Below are 21,013 nucleotides of genomic sequence, written 5' to 3' on the forward strand. Positions count from 1 at the left end.
GAACCGTGATGGGACCTGGATCCTAGTGAATCACATAACTAGGGCTACGGATAGGGCTAAAAAAGTGTGAATAAAGATAAAGAAAAAGCAAATGATAAAAATGATAAAATGATATAAAAGATAAAGCAAAAGATAAAAAGAAATTGCTGAGGCATGAAAGAATGGAATAGCAGTTATCATGGGGGACTTTAACTTGCACATAGATTGAGTCAATCAAGTTGGTCGAGGCAGTCTTGAGCAGGACTTCATAAAATGCATCCGTGATGGTTTTCTTGAACAGCATGTTACTGAACCTACAAGGGAACATGCTGTCTTATGTCTGGTCCTGTGCAATGAGACAGGTAAAATTAGTGATCTTGTAGTTAGGGATCATCTTGGAAAGAGTGATCACAGTATGACTGAGATTCTCATACAAAAGAAGGATGCAACAGTTTGATCTAAAACCAGTGTATTATGCCTAAACAATGGAGACTACAATGGGATGGGGAGGATTTGTCTAGTGTAGAACGGGAACACAGGCTATATGGTGGGACAGTTGAGGAACAGTGGAAGACTTTCAAAGAGATTTTTCACAGTGCTCAACAAAAGTATATTCCGTTTAAGAGCAAGGACAGTAAGGGTGGGGAGAGCCAGCCATCGATAACTAAGGAAATAAATGAAGGCATCAAACTAAAATCTCATGCAAAGTCACCAACAGTGAGAAACTGAAAGATTGAGAACACTTTAAAAAGCAACAAAGTACCACAAAGTGAGCAATAAAGAAAGGGAAGGTAGAATATGAACATAAACAAGCTCAAAATATAAAAATGGATAGTAAAAGTTTTTATAATTACCTATAGCAAAAAAGGGTGGATGCCCTAAAGTGAATGCAAGTTCCTTAGAGGACAAGAAGGGAGAATTGATAGTGGGTAATGAGGAAATGGCAGAGGCTTTGAATGACTACTTTGTGTTGGTCTTCATGGTGGAGGATGCATCTAACATGCCAAAAAGAGATGTTATGGATGTGATGGAAGGTGAGGACCTCGATACAATAGCAATCACTAAAGAGGTAGTGCAAAGCAAACTTCTGAGCCTGAAGTTATAGTATAGGCTTTGATGATAATTTAGCAAAATTCTCTGGACTCTGTGCAGGTCCCAGTGGATTGGAAGTTGGTGAATGTTACACCACTGTTCAAAAAACGATGTAGGCTAAAGACAGGTAACTATAGGCCAGTAAGTTTTACATCTGTATTTGGGAAAATGCTTGAAGCCATCATTAAAGAAAAAATAGTGAGGCATCTGGAAAGAAATGGATCCATCAGGCAGACGCAGCATGGGTTCAGCAAAGGCAGATCCTGTTTGACAAACTTACTGGAGTTCTTTGAGGATATAATGAGTGTAGAGGATAGAGGGGAACAAATGGGAACTGAAGGTGTTTGATAAAGGTGCCACTAAAGTATTCCATAGATTGAACGCTAATATTATTTTTGCACAGGAGACCCATATTAGGAGGGAGGATAATCAACGTTTTTTTAGGTTCTGGAAAGAGCAACAATTTCACTCGAATTGTACCGCTAAAATTAGGGGTGTGTCTATTTTTATAGACCCCTCAATTTCGTTTACACATTATGAAGTTATTTCTGATCCACAGGGTAGATTTTTGTTGATAACTGGTTCACTTTTTAATCGGAAAGTTGTTTTAGTTAATATTTATGCTCCAAACTTTGATTGCCCTGAATTTTTTAAACGTTTATTTACTTCCCTTCCTAACTTGAATGAATATATGTTGATAATGGGTGGAGACTTTAATTGTTGTTTGAATCCTTCGATGGATAGATCTAAACCTATTCGAACTCTTCCGAATAGATCAGCTTTACTTATTAATTCTTTTATGGTTGATTCTGGAATTACTGAAATATGGCGGTTTTTGAACCCTAAAGATAAAGAATTTTCATTTTTTTCACATGTATATCATAGTTATTCTAGAATTGATTATTTCCTTATTGATCATCGTTTATTAACAGATGTTATTGATTGTAAATACGATTCTATTGCTATTTCAGATCATGCACCTTTGAAGTTATCTATCAAGATTCCGGACTCTTCTATCAATACTAGATCTTGGAAGCTTAATGCTACTTTGCTTCAAGATCCAGAATTTATTACCTTCATAAAACGACAAATTGACTTATTTTTTTCAACAAACTATACTGAAGAGATTGATAGAAGAATACTTTGGGACTCTTTCAAGGCTTTTATTCGTGGACAAATTATTTCATATTCCGCTGGTAAAAGAAAACAAAGATATTCCGATATAGCTTTATTGGTGGATAAAATTAAAGAAATTGATAAGATTTATTCCGTTACTCCCACCAAAGAACTTTATAAGAAGAGAGTTGAGCTTCAAATGGAACATAGTTTATTATTATCTTCTTCAATTGAGAATCAATTAATTAAGACCAGAGCTCAATTTTATATTCATAGTGATCGAACTGGTAAATTGTTAGCTAATCAATTAAAAGCTATTTTGACTAAGCGACAAATTATTAAAATTCGTAAACAAGACGGTAATTTAACTACTGATTATAAAGAAATCAATAACACTTTTCAAGTTTTTTATAAATCTTTATATCAATCAGAATTTGACGGTGACCGGTTTATGATGGATAATTTTTTTAATAACTTGAATATTCCTAAACTGATAGATGAAGATTGTAGCTTGCTTGATGCTCCTATCTCTATGGATGAAATAAGAGAGGCTATCTCATCAATGAATTCAGGGAAAGCTCCTGGTCCTGATGGTTTTATTGTAGAATTTTTTAAAACTTTTTCTTTATTGCTTTCTCCTTGGCTATGTGAAATCTTTAATGATGCGTTTGTTAAGAAGAGATTACCTCAATCTTTTTATGAAGCTACTATTTCTCTAATTCTTAAAAAAGATAAAGATCCTACTTTATGTGCATCTTATCGCCCTATATCATTATTAAATGTAGACTCTAAGATTCTTACAAAAATTTTAGCCATTAGATTAGAAAAGGTACTACCACAGATTATTTCAGAAGATCAAACTGGTTTTATTAGGAATCGGTATTCCTTTTTTAATATTAGAAAATTGATTAACATAATTTATACTTCATCACCTACAACCCCAGAATGTGTTATCTCATTAGATGCTGAAAAAGCCTTTGATAGAGTTGAATGGACATATTTATTTAATGCATTGAGAAACTTTAATTTTAGTCCTAATTTTATATCATGGATTAAATTAATATATTATAAACCTGTTGCTTCTGTTCTTACAAATAATTATAGATCCTCTTTTTTTCAATTATCTCGTGGTACGAGACAAGGTTGTCCTTTAAGTCCTTTATTATTTAATATTGCATTAGAACCTTTAGCTATTGCTATTCGTGAGTCTCCTAATATTTTTGGTATCATCCGTAATGAGAAGTTATACAAATTATCACTTTATGCTGATGATTTGCTGTTATATATTTCTAATCCTAATAGGTCTATTCCTGCTATTTTATCCTTGTTGGCTCAATTTGGTAGTTTTTCTGGTTATAAGTTAAACTTAGATAAGAGTGAGTTATTCCCTTTAAACGCGCAAACCTTATTGAATGACAGGATGCCATTTAAAGTTGTTACTGATAACTTTATCTATTTAGGTATAAAAATCACCAAGAAATATAAAGATTTATTTGGACTGAATTTTTTACCTATGCTTCATCAAATTCAACAACTTACTACAAGATGGTCTCCCTTATTTTTATCATTAGTTGGTCGGATTAATGCTATTAAAATGATGATTTTACCGAAATTTTTATATTTATTTCAAGCTTTACCAATTTTCATTCCTAAATCTTTTTTTGATAATATTGATTCAAAAATTTCCTCATTTGTGTGGCAAAATAAAAACCCTAGGTTAAGCAAAAGGCAATTACAAAAATCTAAAAAAGATGGTGGTCTAGCTTTACCTAACTTTAGATTTTATTATTGGGCGAATAATATTCGTAACCTAATGTACTGGAAACTAGATTTGGATTCACCTGTGTGCCCACAGTGGGTAAATTTGGAATGTAGTGAGGTAAAGGGATATTCTATATTTTCCGTTCTTGGTTCTTTTCTTCCTATTGATTTAGCTAAATTCAATAAACAGATATCTAACCCTGTTGTCAAACATACACTACGAATTTGGTTTCAATTTCGCAAATTCTGTAATCTGAAAAACTTTGTTCTGGACAGCCCTATTTTATGTAATTTTTTTTTCAAACCTTCACTGACAGATCAAGCTTTTAGCATATGGAAAAGGAAAGGTATAAAATGTTTTCGTGATCTTTTTTTTGAAGGTACTTTGATGTCTTTTGATCAACTTTCTAACAAATTTAAATTACTTAAATCTAATTTTTTTAGATACTTACAAATTAGAAATTTCTTACATAAAATTCTCCCATCTTTTCCTAATTCAACTCCATCGGATTTTTCAGATTTGATTTTTACTTTTAATCCTTGCCAGAAGGGATTAGTAGGTTTTATTTATAACATGATTATGAAGATACAGCCAGAAATATCGGATAGAATTAAACAAGAATGGGAAAAAGAACTTCGATATAATATATCAACAGATAAATGGGAAAAAATTTTACAAACGGTTAATTCCTCTTCTATTTGTGCTAAACATGCTTTAATACAATTTAAAATTGTACATAGAGCTTATATGTCTAAAGATAAGCTTGCTCGATTTTACTCGCATATCAACCCTCAATGTGACAGATGTCACTTAGAAGTGGCTTCATTGACCCACATGTTTTGGGCATGTCCCACTTTACATAACTATTGGAAGGACATTTTTGATGTCATTTCCTCAGTATGGAATATCGATTTACAACCCCATTTTATTACTGCAATTTTCGGTATACCAAATGAAGATGGTAATCAGTTTTCCCCTTCAATCAGACGAATGATTGCCTTTGTAACATTAATTGCCAGAAGATCTATACTACAAAACTGGAAAGAAGTAAATCCTCCTACTACATCTCAGTGGTTCTCCCAAACTATTTCCTATCTGAGTTTGGAAAAAATTAGAAGCACTATTTTTGATTCTTCAATTAAATTTGAAGAAACCTGGGGACCATTTATTCGACATTTTCATATGAATTAATTTGGCCTATTTCAGATCCTTTTCTCTACTTATCCTTGTTCAGGTATGGAGTTCCAGAGTTTTTTCTTGACACTATCATATATTTATAAACTGTTATTATTGCCCATGTTAGTTTAGTTTAGTATTTTTTTTCAATATATATTTTCTTCTATATATTTTCAAATTTTTTTTTCTTTTTTGATGATTATTTTTGTTTTTTTTTCATATATATTTATATAGACTTGATTGATTTATGTACCTTTTGTTGATTGATGTTTAATAGGATATTATTATCCTATTACTAATGTAATTTCAAGTTTATTGAATTTGTAATCTATTCATTATCATGTGTTGTTTTTTTTATATATGAAATTTAATAAAAAGATTGAAAAAGAAAGAAAGATAAAGGTGCCACATAAAAGTCCTATCCATAAGATAAGAATGCATCGAGAGGGGGGTGATGTATTAGCATGGATAGAGGATTGGTTAACTAACAGAGAGCAGAGAGTTGGGATATATGGCAGTTACTCTGGTTGTCAATTAATGGTGAGCGGTATGCCAGAGGGATTGGTCCTGGGCCTGCAACTATTCGTGATATACTTTAACGATCTGGAAGAGGGGACCGAGTGTAGTGTATCTAAGTTTGCTGATGATACTAAATTGAGTAGAAAAGCAAATTGTGCAGAAGATATGGAGAGTCTGTAGGGAGACATAGGTAGGTTAAGTGAGTGGGCAAGGGCCTGGCAGATGGAGTACGTTGTTGGTCAATGCAATGTCATCCACTTTAGAAGGAAAAATAAGGGAGCAGATATTATTTAAATGGTAAAAAACTGCAACATGCTGCTGTGCAGAGGGACTTGGGAGGGACTTTTGCATGAATCACAAAAAGTTAGTTTGCAGGCTATCAAGAAGGCAAATGGGACGTTGGCCTTCATTGCTCGAGAGATTGGATTTAAGAGCAGGGGTGTTATGCTGCAACTGTACAGCGTACTGATGAGGCCACACCTGGAGTACTGCATGCAGCTCTGGTCTCCTTACTTGAGAAAGGACAGACTGGCTTTGGAGGCGGTGCAGAGGAGGTTCACCAGGTTGATTCCAGAGATGAGGGTGTAAGACTATGAGGAGAGATTGAGTTGCCTGGGACTGTACTCACTGGAATTCAGAAAAATGAGAGGAGATCTTATAGAAACATAAAATTATGAAAAGGATAAAGATAGAGGCAGAAAAGTTGTTTCCACTGGTAGCTGAGAATAGAACCAGGGAACATAGCCAAGATTCAGGGGACAGATGAGGAACTGCTTTTCAAGAGAGTGATGAATCTGTGGAATTCTCTGACCAATAAAGCAGTGGAGACTACCTCAGTAAATATATTTAAGACAAGGTTGGATAGAGTTTTGCATAGTAGGGGAATTAAGGGTTAAGGGGAAAAAGGCAGGTAGTTTGAGATGAATCCATGGCCAGATCAGCCATGATCTTATTAAATGGCACAGCAGCTTCAACAGGCCAGACGGCTACTCCTGCTCCTACTCATGTTCTTAAGGACCCTCTCTAATTTCTTCGACATCCTCACTCCAGTCTTCCTCCTGTGTGAGCATACGTTACAACACCTCAAGTTTTCCTTAATCCTATTTGCCATATTTCCATTGTGCATTTCCCTGAGTACAGTCAGCCCTCCTTATCTGCGAGGGATTGGTTCTGGGACCCCTCGCGGACACCAAGATTCGCGGATGCTCAAGTCCCTTATTCAGCCTGTCTCACTACGGTGGACATTAGGACCCAGCGGCAGAGATCTGAATCCACAGTGTTTCTGTTCACAAAAATAATCACGATCGCGATTACAAATAAAGTGGAAATAATAAAGCGATCGGAAAGAGGTGAAACTCCATCGGTCATTGGAAAAGCGTTAGGCTACAGCCGGTCAACTATCGGAACAATTTTAAACAATAAAGTGAGAAAGGCTGTGTTTAATGACTGGGTTTTAGGTTTTTGATCCTCACATCAACCCGGCACGGTGGAGAGCGCACTCAATAGCAGTCTGAAATTGGACTGAACTCAGGAAGAAGTTCCCGAGCCCGGCACTGAAACATACATTCTTAAGTGTTTTATATGCATAGAAAGGTAAAATATGATGCTAAATAATACCAGATGTACCTGTTCCAACTTACTGAGTAAGAGAACTTCCGATTTTTTCCGATCCCGATACAATGTAAATGCTATGTAAAATGGTTGTTATACTGCATTGTTTAGGAAATAATGACAAGGAAAAACAAGTCTGTACATGCTCAAATAACAAGTGCTAGAAGAGCACTTCCAGGTTTTCACGATTCACAGTTGGTTGAATTCGCGGATAATGAGGGCCCACTGTATATCTGTTGCCAATTTCTGCACTGAAGTTCCTGCCAAAAAGCATTATAATACACACACACACACTCACAAATATTTTTCAATGCTCTGTTCCTATCACTCTCCAAGGTCATGGTAAAGGTCAGGAAGTTGTGGTCACTGTCTCCAAATGCTCACCTGCCAAGAGGTCTGACATCTGACCTGGCTCAGCACTAGGTCCACAATGGCCTCTCCTCTAATCAACCTGCCTACATTTGGTTCAAGTCCAACTTCACTTATTATCAAAGTAATTATCCATATACACTTTTGAAATTCGTCTTCTTCAGGTAGCCACAAAACAAAGAACATGAAAGGGGTCCTGCGCAGTGAGTTCAGGGAGTTAGGTGCGAAGCTGAAGGGCAGGACCTCCAGGGTAACAATCTCAGGATTGCTACCTGTGCCACGTGCGAGTGAGGCAAGGAACAGAAGGATTATACAGATTAATACGTGGCTGATGGTGCAGGAGGGAGGGCTTCAGGTTTTTAGATAACCGGGCTTTGTTCCAGGGAAGGTGGGATCTGTTCCCACAGGACGGTTTACACCTGAACTGGAGCAGTACTAACATTCTTGCAGGAAAGTTTGCTAGTGCTTCTCGGTGGGGGGGGGGGGGGTGGTGGTGGTTAAACTAAATTTGCAGGGGGCGCAGGGATCCAGAAAGCGAGAGAGGATAGCGAGATGAAGAATAAGGGACAGGTGGGGACTACATGGTTCCGGAATATTAAGTGTGTAGTAGAGAAAGGTGAGGCGGAACAAGTGATAAGGAGGACATATGTACAGAGGGATGGTCTGATGGAACATGGAGTTAAATGTGCTGAAAGAATAAGTAAATTTAGAAAGGGCAACAAAATTCAAGGGGCGTATAGCCCGAAGGGAGCTCGGGGAGCTGGGTTAAGCACAATAGGCAGCAATTCAAACAGAGAGAGGAGAAATGGGCTAAAAATTCTATTTCTGAATGCACGGTGTCAGAAATAAGGCGGATGAGCTTGAAGCCCAGGTGCGAATGGGTAACTATGATGTTGTTGGGATAACGGAGACATGGCTGCAGGGAGATCAGACCTGGGAAATGAATGTACAAGGGTATACGTGCTATCGTAGGGACAGAAATGTGGGCAGAGGGGGTGGGGTGGCCCGGTTGGTGAGGAATGAGATTCAGTCCTTTGCAAGGGGGGACATAGGATCAGGAGAAGTAGAGTCTGTGTGGATAGAACTGAGGAACAGTAAGGGCAAAAGGACCCTCATGGGTGTTGTCTACAGGCCACCAAACAGTAGCGTGGCTATTGGGTGCAAGTTGAATAGGGAGTTAACATTGGCATGTGGCAAAGGTAATGTCGCAGTAGTTATGGGAGATTTCAACATGCAGGTGAACTGGGAGAATCAGGTTGGTGCTGGACCCCAGGATAGGGAGTTTGTAGAGTGCCTAAGTGATGCATTCTTGGAACAGCTTGTACGAGAGCCGACCAGGGACAAGGCTATTCTGGATTTAGTCTTGTGTAATGAACAGGATTTGATAAGCGATCTTGAAGTAAAGGAGCCATTAGGAGGTAGTGACCATAATATGGTAAGTTTTTATCTGCAATTTGAGAAGGATAAGGGCAGATCGGAGGTGTCAGTGTTGCAGTTGAACAGGAGAAACTATAGAGCCATGAGGGAGGAGCTGGCCAAAGTTAATTGGACGGATATCCTAGCAGAAAAGACAGTGGAACAGCAATGGCAGGTATTCTTGGGAATAATGCACAAGGTGCAAAATCAGTTCATTCCCCGGAGAAGGGAGGATTCAAAGGGGGGAAAGGTGCCACAGTGGTTGACAAAGGAAGTCAGAGATTGCATAGCATTAAAAAAAAAAGGAAATATGACAAAGCTAAGGTGAGTGGGAGGACAGATGATTGGGAAATTTTTAAGGAACAACAGAACTTAACTAAAAAGGCAATACGGGGAGGAAAAATGAAGTACGAACGCAAGATAGCCAGGAATATAAAGAAGGATAGCAAAAGCTTTTTTAGGTATGTGAAGAGAAAGAAGATAGTTAAGAACAATGTTGGGACCTTGAAGAATGAATTGGGTGAAATTGTTATGGGAAACAGAGAAATAGCAGAAGAATTTAATAAGTACTTTAGATCTGTCTTCACTAGGGAAGGCACAAGCAATCTCCCAGATGTATGGATGAACCAAGGACATAGGGTAACAGAGGAAATGAAACAGATTGACATTAGGAAGGAAACGGTGATGAGTAGACTAATGGGACTGAAGGCTAACAAATCCCCAGATCCGGATGGTCTGCATCCTAGGGTACTAAAGGTGGCGGCTCCGGAAATTGTGGATGCATTGGTAATCATTTTCCAATGTTCCTTAGATTCAGGATCAGTTCCTGAAGATTGGAGAATGGCTAATGTTATGCCACTTTTTAAGAAAGGAGGGAGGGAGAAAACAGAGAACTTTCATCCTGTCAGCCTAACATCAGTAGTGGGGAAGATGCTAGAGTCCATTATTAAAGATGAAATAGTGGCATATCTAGATAGCAGTGATAGGATTGGGCCAAGCCAGCATGGATTTACCAAGGGCAAATCATGCTTGACTATATTGGAGTTTTTCGAGGATGTAACCAGGAAGTTAGACAAAGGAGATCCAGTGGATGTAGTGTACCTCGATTTTCAGAAGGCATTTGATAAGGTCCCACATAGGAGATTGGTGGGTAAAATCAGAGCTCATGGCATTGGGGGGGGGGGGGGAAGATATTGACATGGATAGAAAACTGGTTGACAGATAGAAAGCAAAGGGCAATGGTGAATGGGTGTTTCTTGGAATGGCAGGTGGTGACTAGTGGGGTGACACAGGGCTCGGTATTGGGACCACAGCTGTTTACGATTTACATCAACGATTTAGATGAAAGCATTGAGAATAACATCAGCAAGTTTGCTGATGTTACTAAGCTGGGTGGCAGTGTGACATGTGATGAGGATGTTAGGAGAATTCAGGGTGACTTGGATAGGCTGAGTGAGTGGGCAGATACTTGGCAGATGACGTTTAATGTGAATAAGTGTGAGGTTATCCACATTGGGAGTAAGAACAGGAAGGCAGATTATTATCTGAACATTGTAGAATTAGGTAAGGGAGAAATACAAAGAGATCTAGGAGTCCTTGTTCATCAGTCACTGAAGGTGAATGAGCAAGTGCAGCAGGCAGTGAAGAAGGCTAATGGAATGTTGGCCTTTATTACAAAGGGAATTGAGTACAAGAGCAACAAAATCCTTTTGCATTTGTACAGGGCCCTGGTGAGACCACACCTGGAGTATTGTGTTCAGTTTTGGTCTCCAGGGTTAAGGAAGGACATCCTGGCTATAGAGGAAGTGCAGTGTAGATTCACGAGGTTAACTCCTGGGATGTCTGCACTGTCTTACGCAGAGAGGTTAGAGAGACTGGGCTTGTACACGCTGGAATTAAGGAGATTGAGAGGGGATCTGATTGAAATTTATAAATGTAAAGGGGGTTTCTTCTTTTTTTCTTTGTTACTGTGTATGTAATCAAAAGGGTTTTTTTTGTTTTGTTAACTAGCAGGAATGCTTCTTTGTTGCAAGAGAGTGCTGGAAGCTTGTTGGGAAAGGGTTTCTTTGTTTTGTTAAAAGCAGGAATGTTTCTTTGTTGCGAGAGAGTGCTGGAAGCTTGTTTTGGGTTAAAATTTACTGATAACGAGAATTGTATTCCTTTGTAAACCAAATGGGGATTAATGTTCTTTCTTCTGAGTCTGTAAGCTTTTGTTGACGGGCTTTTGGGAGATCGGCGCAAGGTGGTTGAGAGAGAGAGGACGCGATGCTGTAAGCTGGGCGAGGAACGGACCCCAAGCGGGGGTCCAAGGCCAGGAGGTACCCTGAGGAGAGGAGACGAAGATAGATGTGCTTGGTTGACCACTTCGGAGGGTCCTGAGCTGCGAGTCGAGGAGTTCGGAGGGGATCGAATGGTGGCCGGAAGACTTCAGTAATTGAGCTCCAACGGTTGTGCACGAAGTGGTTTGGACTTTGATAAGTTTGGCGCCTTTTCTTTATTTTTTCTCTTCATATATACTGTATCGTTATTAATCACTTAGTTATAGTAACCTTTATAAATTGTACTCATTTAATCACTTATGGTGTACTGTCTGTTTTTGGGCGAGGCGGGGACATCACACAGCATCCACACCAGCTGATTACCCAGTTTGGCTGGGCCGAAGGCTGCTCCCCCTATACGAGAACGAGCTGAGCGAGCCTGAGGCGACCCAGGGGGTTACATAAGATTATTAAGGGATTGGACAAGACAGAGGCAGGAAATATGTTCCAGATGCTGGGAGAGTCCAGTACCAGAGGGCATGGTTGGAGAATAAGGGGTAGGTCATTTAGGACAGAGTTAAGGAAAAACTTCTCCTCCTAGAGAGTTGTGGGGGTCTGGAATGCACTGCCTCGGAAGGTAGTGGAGGCCAATTCTCCGGGTACTTTCAAGAAGGAGTGAGATAGGTATTTTATGGATAGGGGAATCAAGTGATATGGGGACAAGGCAGGAACTGGGTATTGATAATAGATGATCAGCCATGATCTCAAAATGGCAGTGCAGGCTCAAAGGGCTGAATGGTCTACTTCTGCACCTATTGTCCATTGTCATTCAGAGAATCAAACCCACCCTCCGCACATAACAGTATCCTGAACATTGACCCCATCACCCCCAACTCCCACACAAAAATAGACCCCAACCACCACCCCACACCCACACAAGAACATTGACCCCAAACTTTCACACACAAGACACAACAAAAACATCTGCCCCAAATCTCCCCCCCCCCACAATAAACTAACAGAAAGCAACAAGGGGCCCAAACCCATTTCCCTCACAGAACAAAATGGAAAGCAGCTGTGAACAATGATTACCAGAACAACACAAACAAAATACCTGAGGAACTCAGCAGGTGAGGCAGCACCCATGGAAACGAATACAGAGCTAACATTGCAAACCAAGACCCTGCATCAGGACTGGAAAGGACGGGGGATGATGTCAGAATAAAAAGGTGGGGACGGGAGGTAAGGAGGACTCGTTTGAAGGTGACAGGTGGACGGGAAAGGTAAAGGGCTGGAGAAGGAGGAATCTGACAGGAGAGTAGATCACGTGAGAAAAAGTGAGGAGAAGAGGTAAGAGGCAAGAGTGGGGAATAGGGACGGATTATAAAGACGGAAAAACATTGCCAGAAGGAGATATCGATGTTCGTATCATTAGGTTGGAAGCTACCCAGACGAAATAGGTGTTGTTCCTCCGCCCTGAGAGTGGGGAAGAGGAAGCATGGACCGAAATACCGGGACGCGAATGGGCGACACCTCCCGCTTGGAAGCAGAATTTCCCGGTGGCCAACGACCTTAGTTCCTATCCCCGTTCGTCCCCCCGGGCGCTGCTGAGGATCTCATTACCAGCGGCCAGAGAACTGTGAACCCCATCGTCACCGTACTAGCGTCTACCCGCCGTTTCCAATCACAGTCCAGGCAAGTTTCCGCCCAATAAGTTGCCCGCCGCCCACAAACTGCGTCACAGCGCACCCCGAGGTGCCCGCCTCGGGTCACGTGATCGCGTCGCGTCGCGCACGCGCAGAGCTGCACGGCGACAGGATCACATTGTTGTGTTCCTCAGCAGCATGGGCACCGACTGTTTATTCACTTCCATATGTGCTGCCTGGCCTGTTGAGTTTGTTTTTGTGTGTCTTGCCAGGATTTCCAGCATCTACACCTTGGTGGTGAAAGGTGAGACCAGGTAAGGGGCAAAGTAGCATAATTGGAGTAAGAGAGCGTCCAGAGGATGATTCTGGGGATGAAGGAGTTAACATATGTGGAGTGTTTGGCAGCTTTGGGCCTGTGCTTACTGGAATTTAGCAGAATGCATGGGGATCTCATTGAAACTTAAGTTGAAAGGACGAGATAAGCTGGATGTGGAGTGGATGTTCCCTCTGGTGGGGGTATCCAGAACTAGAGGGCACAGCCTTGAATTTGAGGGGTGACCTTTTAGGATAGAAGTAAGGAGGATTTTTTTAGCCAAAGAGTGGAGAGTCTGTGGAATGCTTTGCCACAGACTGCAGTGGAGGCCAGGTCAGTGGGTGTGTTCAAAGTGGAAGTTCTTAGATTCCTGATTGTCGGGGCATCGAAGGATATGGTGAGATGGCAAGTAACTGGAGTTGAATGGGATCTGGGATCAGACATCATGAAATGGCGGAGTTGACTCAATGGCTAAATGGCCTGATTCTGCTCCAATGTCTTATTATTTACTCACTGGCAACCAACCAGAAGAAGATCCTTTTATTCCCACTTACTGCCTCCTACCAATCAGCCAATGCCCAAACCATGCCAGTAACATTCCACTCTCACCTCTCTTTTAATTTTTACATACGTGAAAAAGCTTTTTCTATTTACGACATTATTTGCTAGCTTGATTTCACATTTTATCTTTTTCCTCCTAATGATTCTTTTAGTTGCTTTCTGTAGGGTTTTAAAAGCTTCCCAATCCTCTGTCTCACCCTCTAGTTTTTGCTTTGTTGTATGCCCTCTTTTTGCTTTTACTTTAGCTTTGACTTCTCTTGTCAGCTGTGATTGTACTATTTTGACATTTGAATATTTCTTTGTTTTGGGAATATATTTATCCTGCACCTTCCTCATTTTCCCCAGAAACACACACCATTGCTAGTCTGTTGTCACCCTTGCCAGTATCTCCTAATTTACTTTGGCCAACGCCTCTCTCATACCATTGTTAATTCCTTTAGTCCATTGAAATACTGCTATGTTAGACTTTCCTTTCTCCCTATCAAATTTCAAGTTGAACTCAATCATATTGTGGTCACTGGTTCCTAAGGATTCCTTTACCTTAAGCTCCATAAACACCTCCAGTTCATTACATAACACCCTACCCACTATAGCTGATCCCCATTAGGCTCAAAGACAAGTTGCTCTATAAAGCCAGCTCATAGGCATTCAACAAATTCACTCTCTTGAGATCCATTACCAATCGTCCTTCATGTTAAAATTTCCCATGACTATCATAACATTGCCTTTTTGACACACCTTTGCTATTTCCCGTTGTATTCTGTAGTCCATATCCCAGCTACTGCTTGGAGGCCTGTATATAGCTGCTGTCTGGGTCTTTTTACCCTCGCAGTTTCTTAACTCACAAGGATCAACATCTTCCGATCTTATGTCACATCTTTCTAATGATTTGATGCTATTCTTTACCAGCAGATCCATGCTACCTTCCTATCCTCCTGAGAAAATGTTTAACCTTGGACATTCAGCTCCTAACTACAATTATCCTTCAGCCACGATTCAGTGATGGCCACAGTATCATACACAACAATCTGTAAATGTGCAACAAGATCGTCCGCCTTATTTCTTAAGCTCTATGCATTGAGATATAACTCTTTGAGTACTGTACTATATTTGCTACCCTTTTTGATTCTGCATCCCTGTTGCACTGATACTCACCTTGCTGGCTGCAGCTTTGACTGTCCTTTCTAACAGTCAGACTGCATGCTATTTTTGCTTTTTTACTATCTGTTCTATCCTGAGTCCCTTCACTCCGGTTCCCAAATTAACAGTCCATGCCTGCATGCAGCCAGGTAGCAAGTAGCATTTATGCCATTTGCGAGTTACTGATTTTCTCCAGCAAGAGACACTATTTATCTTTGATATTCATACTGCTGAATTACCCACATCCCACCTACGAGAATCTTCAATGGGCCAATCACATAAATATCCTGCTTACAAGAGAAAATAAGAGGTGGATTTCCTGTAACAAGTAACCTGACACCCCAAAGCTTTTCCACCATCTGGGAAGTGCATCAGGAATGACAGACACTGGTGAAATGATGAAACAATGTACAGGTTAACCACCTAGAGAGCTGGTGCAGTGACAACAACTTGATGTTTAATGTCACCAAAACTAAGGAGATGATCGTCGATTTCAGACGGTCTCAGCCTGAGCACACACCCCTCAGCATCAGCGGCTCCACAGTGGAGAGAGTGGAAAACATCAAGTTCCTTGGGGTGCAGATCTTGGACAATCTCACCTGGTCCAGGAACACCATTGGGATTTTGAAACGAGCCCAGCAGAGGTTGCACTTTCTGAGGAAGCTTAAACAAGCATCACTCCCCACTAACATCTTAACTACATTCTACAGAGGAGTGGTTCAGAGTGTGCTGACCTTTTGCATCACAACCTGGTACTCCAGCTGCAGTGCTGCCGACAAAAAAGCCTTGCAGAGGGTGGTTAGGGGAGCAGAGAAGGTTATTGGGGTCTCCCTACCTTCTGTCCAAGACCTCTTTCAGAGTCGATGCCTCCAGAAGACACAGTACATCATTAAAGACCCTTCTCACCCTCTCCATGAAGTTTGTTCTTCTGCCATCAGGTAAATGTTACAGGAGCATCAAAACAAAAACCACAAGGCTACTAAACAGCTTCCTCCCACAGGCAGTCAGACTGCTAAATAGCTGCTCTACCTGACTCTGCTTTGGACACTTTTAACTTGCACTGGACACTTATAACTTGATTTTACTGACATGTGGCTGTTGTGTTTTACTATTTATTGTTATGTTTATTATTTAGTGTTGCGTTTGTTATGCTATGATTGCACTGCTCCTGGGAAATGCTGTCTCATTCTGCCCTGATAAAGTTTTTGAATCTTGAATCTTGGTAGGCTGTGGGGAAGCAAATATTGCCTTTATTGAAGCAGGGCCAGAGAACATCCTGGAAACTATGTTCTTCTGCTCTAGAAGTCTAAAATCTGTGGTAAGTAAGTTCCTGGATAGGATTCTGCAGGATTAGGTATAAATGCATTTGGAAAGATGGCAATTGTTTAGGGATGGTCCACATGGCTTTGTGCATGGGAAATCATGTCTTCGGAACTTGAGTTTTTGATAATGTAACCAACAAAGGTGATGAAGAAAGGGTGGTAGATATGGTTTATATGTACTTTAGTAAGCCCTCTGATAAGATTCCACACGGCAGACTGCTCTGAAAGGCTGGATTGCATGGAATCTAGGGAGAACTGGCCAATTGGATACACAACTGGCTTGATGGTAGGAGGCAAAATGTTTTGGTAGAAGATTTTATTTGGACTTGTGGTGTGCTTCAAGGGCTGGTACTGAACCCTCCATGGTTTGTCATCTGTATCAACAATTTGAATAAGAATGTACGGTGATTGTTAGTAAGTTTGCAGATGACACCAAAGTAGATGGTATAGAGAACGAAGAAGAATGACAAATTGATTTTAACTCAGATAAGTGCTAAATGTTGCAGTCTGGAAAGTCAGGTTCAGGTTTAACTTTCACAAGGCCCTAGAAGTGTAGTGGAACAGGAGCACAAGTACATGATTCACTGAAGCGGAATCACAGGTAGACAGAGTGGTGAAAAAGGCTTTTGGCACGCTGAATTTAGTAAGTCAGGGGACTGAGTGTAAAAGTTGGGAGGTCCTGGTGCAGTTGCCAAGAATGCTGATGAAGCCACACTTGGAGTATTATGTTCTTATAGAAAAGATCTTATTAAACTGGAAAGAGTGCAGGAAAGATTTACAGGGATGCTACCAGGACATGAGGGACTGACTTATAGGAAGAAGTTGAACAGGCTAGGACTATATTGCTTAGCACGTAGGAGGCTGAGAAGTGATCTTATAGAGGTGAAGAAATCATAAGAGGTGTAGGTAGGGTGAATGCACCAAGTCTTTTTCCCAAAGTTAGGGAATCGAGGATGAGAGAACATATGCTTAAGTTGAAAAGAGAAAAATTTGATAGGATTTTGAGGGACATTTTCATAAAAAGGGCATTATCTTTGTGGAATAAGCTGCTTGAGCAACTGGTTGAGATCCGAGGAAGGGTCTCAGCCTGAAATGTCAAGTGGTCCATTTCGCTTGTTTTTTTTTTGGGCGGGAGAAGGCTTTGGGGATCTATGTGCCTGATCCGTTTTACTTGTTTTTTGTGCAGGATGGAGATTTGGGGGTTGATGTGCCTGTTCCATTTTACTTCTTTTTTTTGTGTGGGGAGAGGGGAATTGGAGGTTAAGGATCGTGTTGCCTTTTCTTTCTTGGTTTCACAGCTACCTGGAGAATTGAAGAATTTCAGAGTTGTATATTTTGAAAATAAATCTTTGAACCTTTTATTTATTTCCCTCCGTAGATGTTGCCTGACCTGCCATATTCCTTCAGCATAGTGTGTGTGTTGCTAAAGATTTCCAGCATCTGCAGAAACTTACTGGATGTCTAGGTACAAAAGCAACTTGTAAAAGACAGTTGGACGGCAACATGGATTGGAGAGGTTTAGAAGGTTATGGACCAAGTGCTGGCAAATAGGACTAGCTTAGATGGGGCATTTTGGTTGACATGAACCAGTGGAGCTGAAGAGCCTAGTTCCATTCTCTATGACTCCCAAGGCTGCTGCTCCAACAACACCCAGGAATTTCAACACTTTCCATGTTGTTCTCGATTAATTCCAGCATCAGCATTTCCTTGGGTCTCCAGTGCTGTTACTCATCTAAATTCTTTAATAGCACTTTACAAACCCCCAATCTCTGCCAGAGGAAAAAGAGTTTTCAGACAAATGGGAACAGCACCACTTGCCTGTCTCCCTACAGCCATACACCATAATGATCTGCATATATAGCCCACTATTCCTTCATTGTCACTACATTGAAATCATTTATCCCATCTCCTTATCTGTATTGTGGAAGTACCTTGACCAGAAAATACGCACCTGTTGCATGCAGTAACTGATCAATAATTTCACAAGGTCATTTAGTCACAGGCACAAAGCAATTGCGTAATTCCTTTGCTTATTCTGCATTTTTCATTATAATTTCACCCAGCTCTAAGTTCAGTCATGAGTTTAATCCCACATTTAAGTCCCTCAAGGATGATTCAGCAATACTTGTCAGTTAGTTTCCCTCTATCCTTCTACTGGTTTCAGTACTTTTCCAAACTTGGACCTTCAACATAGTGCTTACAATTTAACAGAATTTTAACAAAAATAAAGGTCACGCTGCCATATAATCAAGTTAAGATTCTTCAAGAATCACTAGCTCATCGTGTTGGAGAAGTTTGTGAGTTCCTGAGATTCTGAGTGCAGTGCCATCTGGAGTTTAAGCCATTTGGCACTTTGGTCCTGGCGGGGTCATACGTGGCATAAGGTCAAGGGGGAGTTTCCAGACAAAGAGATCAGTGACAGAGCTGGTAGAAGATGACGACCATGTAAATACTTATGTCAGGATGCTGCTTATTGACTGCAGCTCAGCATTTAACATCATCATTCCAACAGTCCTGATCGATAAGTTACAGACCTGGGCCTCTGTACCTCCCTCTGCAAATGGATGCTCAACTTCCTAACCAGAAGGCCACAATCTGTGCAGATTGGAACTGTGCATCTCCACCTCACTAACAATCAACACTGGTGCACCACAGTGCTGTGTGCTTAGCCCACTGCTCTACTCTCTCTACACCCATGACTGTGTGGCTAGGCGTAACTCAAATGCTATTTATAAATTTGTTGATGATACAATCATTGTTGGCAGAATTTCAGATGGTGACAATAGGGCATACCGAGCAAGATATACCAGTTAGTTGAGTGGTGTCGTACAAAAAACTTGTACTTCATGTCAGCAAGATCAAAGAGCTGATTGTGGACTCAGGAAAGGTAAGTTGAAACACAACCAATCACAGAGGGATCAGCAGTGAAGTGAATAAGCAACTTCAAGTTCCTGGCTGTCAATATCTCTGAGGATCTAACCGGGATATAACATATGATGCAGCTATGTAGAAGGCAAGACAGTGGCTATATTTAATTCAGAGATTGAGGAGGTTCAGCTTGTCAACCAAAACACTTGCGAACTTCCACACACGTATCATGGAGAGCATTCTGACTGGCTGCATCACCGTCTGGTATGGGGCAGGGGGTACTGCACAATATCGAATTAAGTTGCAGAAACTTGTAAAATTAGTCAGCTCCATGTTTGGTATTAGCCTCCGTAGTATCCAAAACATCTTCAATGAGTGGTGCCTTAGGAAGGCGACAGCCATCATTAAGGATCCCCAACACCCAGGACATGCCATCTTTGCACTGTCACCATTGGGAAGGAGGTACAGAAGCCTAGAGGCAAACAATCAGCGATTCACCTCTGCCATCTGATTTCTAAATGGACATTGAACCCATGAATACTACCTCACTGCTTTTTGATTTGTTTTTTGCACTGCTTATTTTAACTTAACTGTTTAATAAACATATATACTTAATGTAACTCAGTGTTTTTTGTTCTCTATATTTATCTTGTATTGCTGCCACAAAGCCAACACATTTACCAGTAATATTAAGTCTGATTCTGATTACATGCCACTGGACTCTGACACCAATCTGCCAGAGATTGGACGGTGGCAGCCTGTGTATCAACCTTCCCAAGTTTAACAAAGTCACACACGGGTGTTCTTCATTAAGGGAATCCACACAAACATCCTAGCTTAAGTCCCGTGGAGATCAGGATTATGAGGTCTGTACCACTTAGCTTTGTCCACACTCACCAGATCAGCCACCTGAAAACCCACCAATAGACAACCCATAGGAGAGCATCATACTCGACCTGAGTAATTGCACTAGGACCACGAGTTGAAATTAACCATACCGTCTATAATACATTAACTTTTAGAAATCTTCCTTTAAAATCAATCACTAAAGTCCATTCACAAGACCATAAGACATAGGAGCAGAATGAGACCAATTAACCCATTGAGTCTGCTCTGCCATTTCATCATGGCTGATCCCAGTTTCCATTCAAACCCATCCACCTGTCCTCTCACATATCCCTTGATGCCCTGACCAATCAGGAATCTATGAACTTCCACTTTGAGTATATCCACAGATGTTCCTCCACTTCATTCTGTGGCCAGAGCATTCCACAGATTCATCACTCTTTGACTAAAAAAATTCCTCCTTACTTCTGTCGTAAAAGGTTGCCCCCATATTTTGAGGCTGTACCCTCTAGTTCTGGATACCTCCACCAGAGGAAACATCCTCTCCACATCCACCCCATCTAGCCCTTTCAACATTCAATAGGTTTCAATGAGATTGCTCACATACTTCTAAATTCCAGTGAGTACAGGCCCAAAGCTGCCAAATGCTCCTCATATGTTAACCTCTTCATTCCCAGCATCATCTTTGTGAACCTCGCCTGGACTGTCTCTGATGACAATACATCCTGTCTGAAATAAGGGGCCCAAAACTGTAGACAATATTCCAAATATAGCCTGACTATGTTCTTACAGTATTTTAGCATTACCTCCTTGCTTTTATATTCTACTTCCCTTGAAATAAATAGCAATACTGCATTTGCCTTCTTTACCACAAACTCAATCTGTAAATTAAACTTCTGGGAGTCTTGCACAAACACTCCCAAGTCCCTTTCTACCTCTGATGTTTGAATTTTCTCCCCACATAGATAATAGTCTGCACTACCATTCCTTTTACCAAAATGGATTATCATATATTTCCC

At 40.7% G+C, this 21,013-nt stretch overlaps 2 protein-coding genes across 6 annotated transcripts in view; one reads left to right on the plus strand and one right to left on the minus strand.

The window, feature by feature from the left end:
- Positions 1–21,013, minus strand: part of LOC132403587 (peroxisomal succinyl-coenzyme A thioesterase-like) — a 71,062-nt gene that overhangs the window by 34,739 nt on the left and 15,310 nt on the right. The window contains exons 1-2 of one of the 4 annotated variants that reach the window (XM_059987009.1): positions 12,922–13,035; positions 12,413–12,492 (exon numbers count right to left, since the gene is read on the minus strand). The exons of 1 other annotated variant lie outside the window; for it this stretch is intronic. In XM_059987009.1, the coding sequence (XP_059842992.1) occupies positions 12,413–12,467 (55 nt within the window). In that variant the 5' untranslated portion in view covers positions 12,468–12,492; positions 12,922–13,035. Of the gene's footprint in view, positions 1–12,412; positions 12,493–12,869; positions 12,893–12,921; positions 13,059–21,013 lie in introns of those variants that run through there. 2 more of the 4 variants (XM_059987011.1, XM_059987012.1) reach the window with 2 other exon arrangements.
- Positions 13,119–21,013, plus strand: part of LOC132403588 (immunoglobulin lambda-1 light chain-like) — a 33,973-nt gene continuing 26,078 nt past the window's right edge. The window contains exon 1 of one of the 2 annotated variants that reach the window (XM_059987014.1): positions 13,119–13,258. The gene's annotated coding sequence lies outside the window, so the exon portion shown is untranslated. The remainder of the gene's footprint in view (positions 13,259–21,013) is intronic. The other variant, XM_059987015.1, reaches the window with a different exon arrangement.

Source organism: Hypanus sabinus, chromosome 13, assembly GCF_030144855.1.
Source record: "Hypanus sabinus isolate sHypSab1 chromosome 13, sHypSab1.hap1, whole genome shotgun sequence".
Lineage (NCBI taxonomy): Eukaryota > Metazoa > Chordata > Chondrichthyes > Myliobatiformes > Dasyatidae > Hypanus > Hypanus sabinus.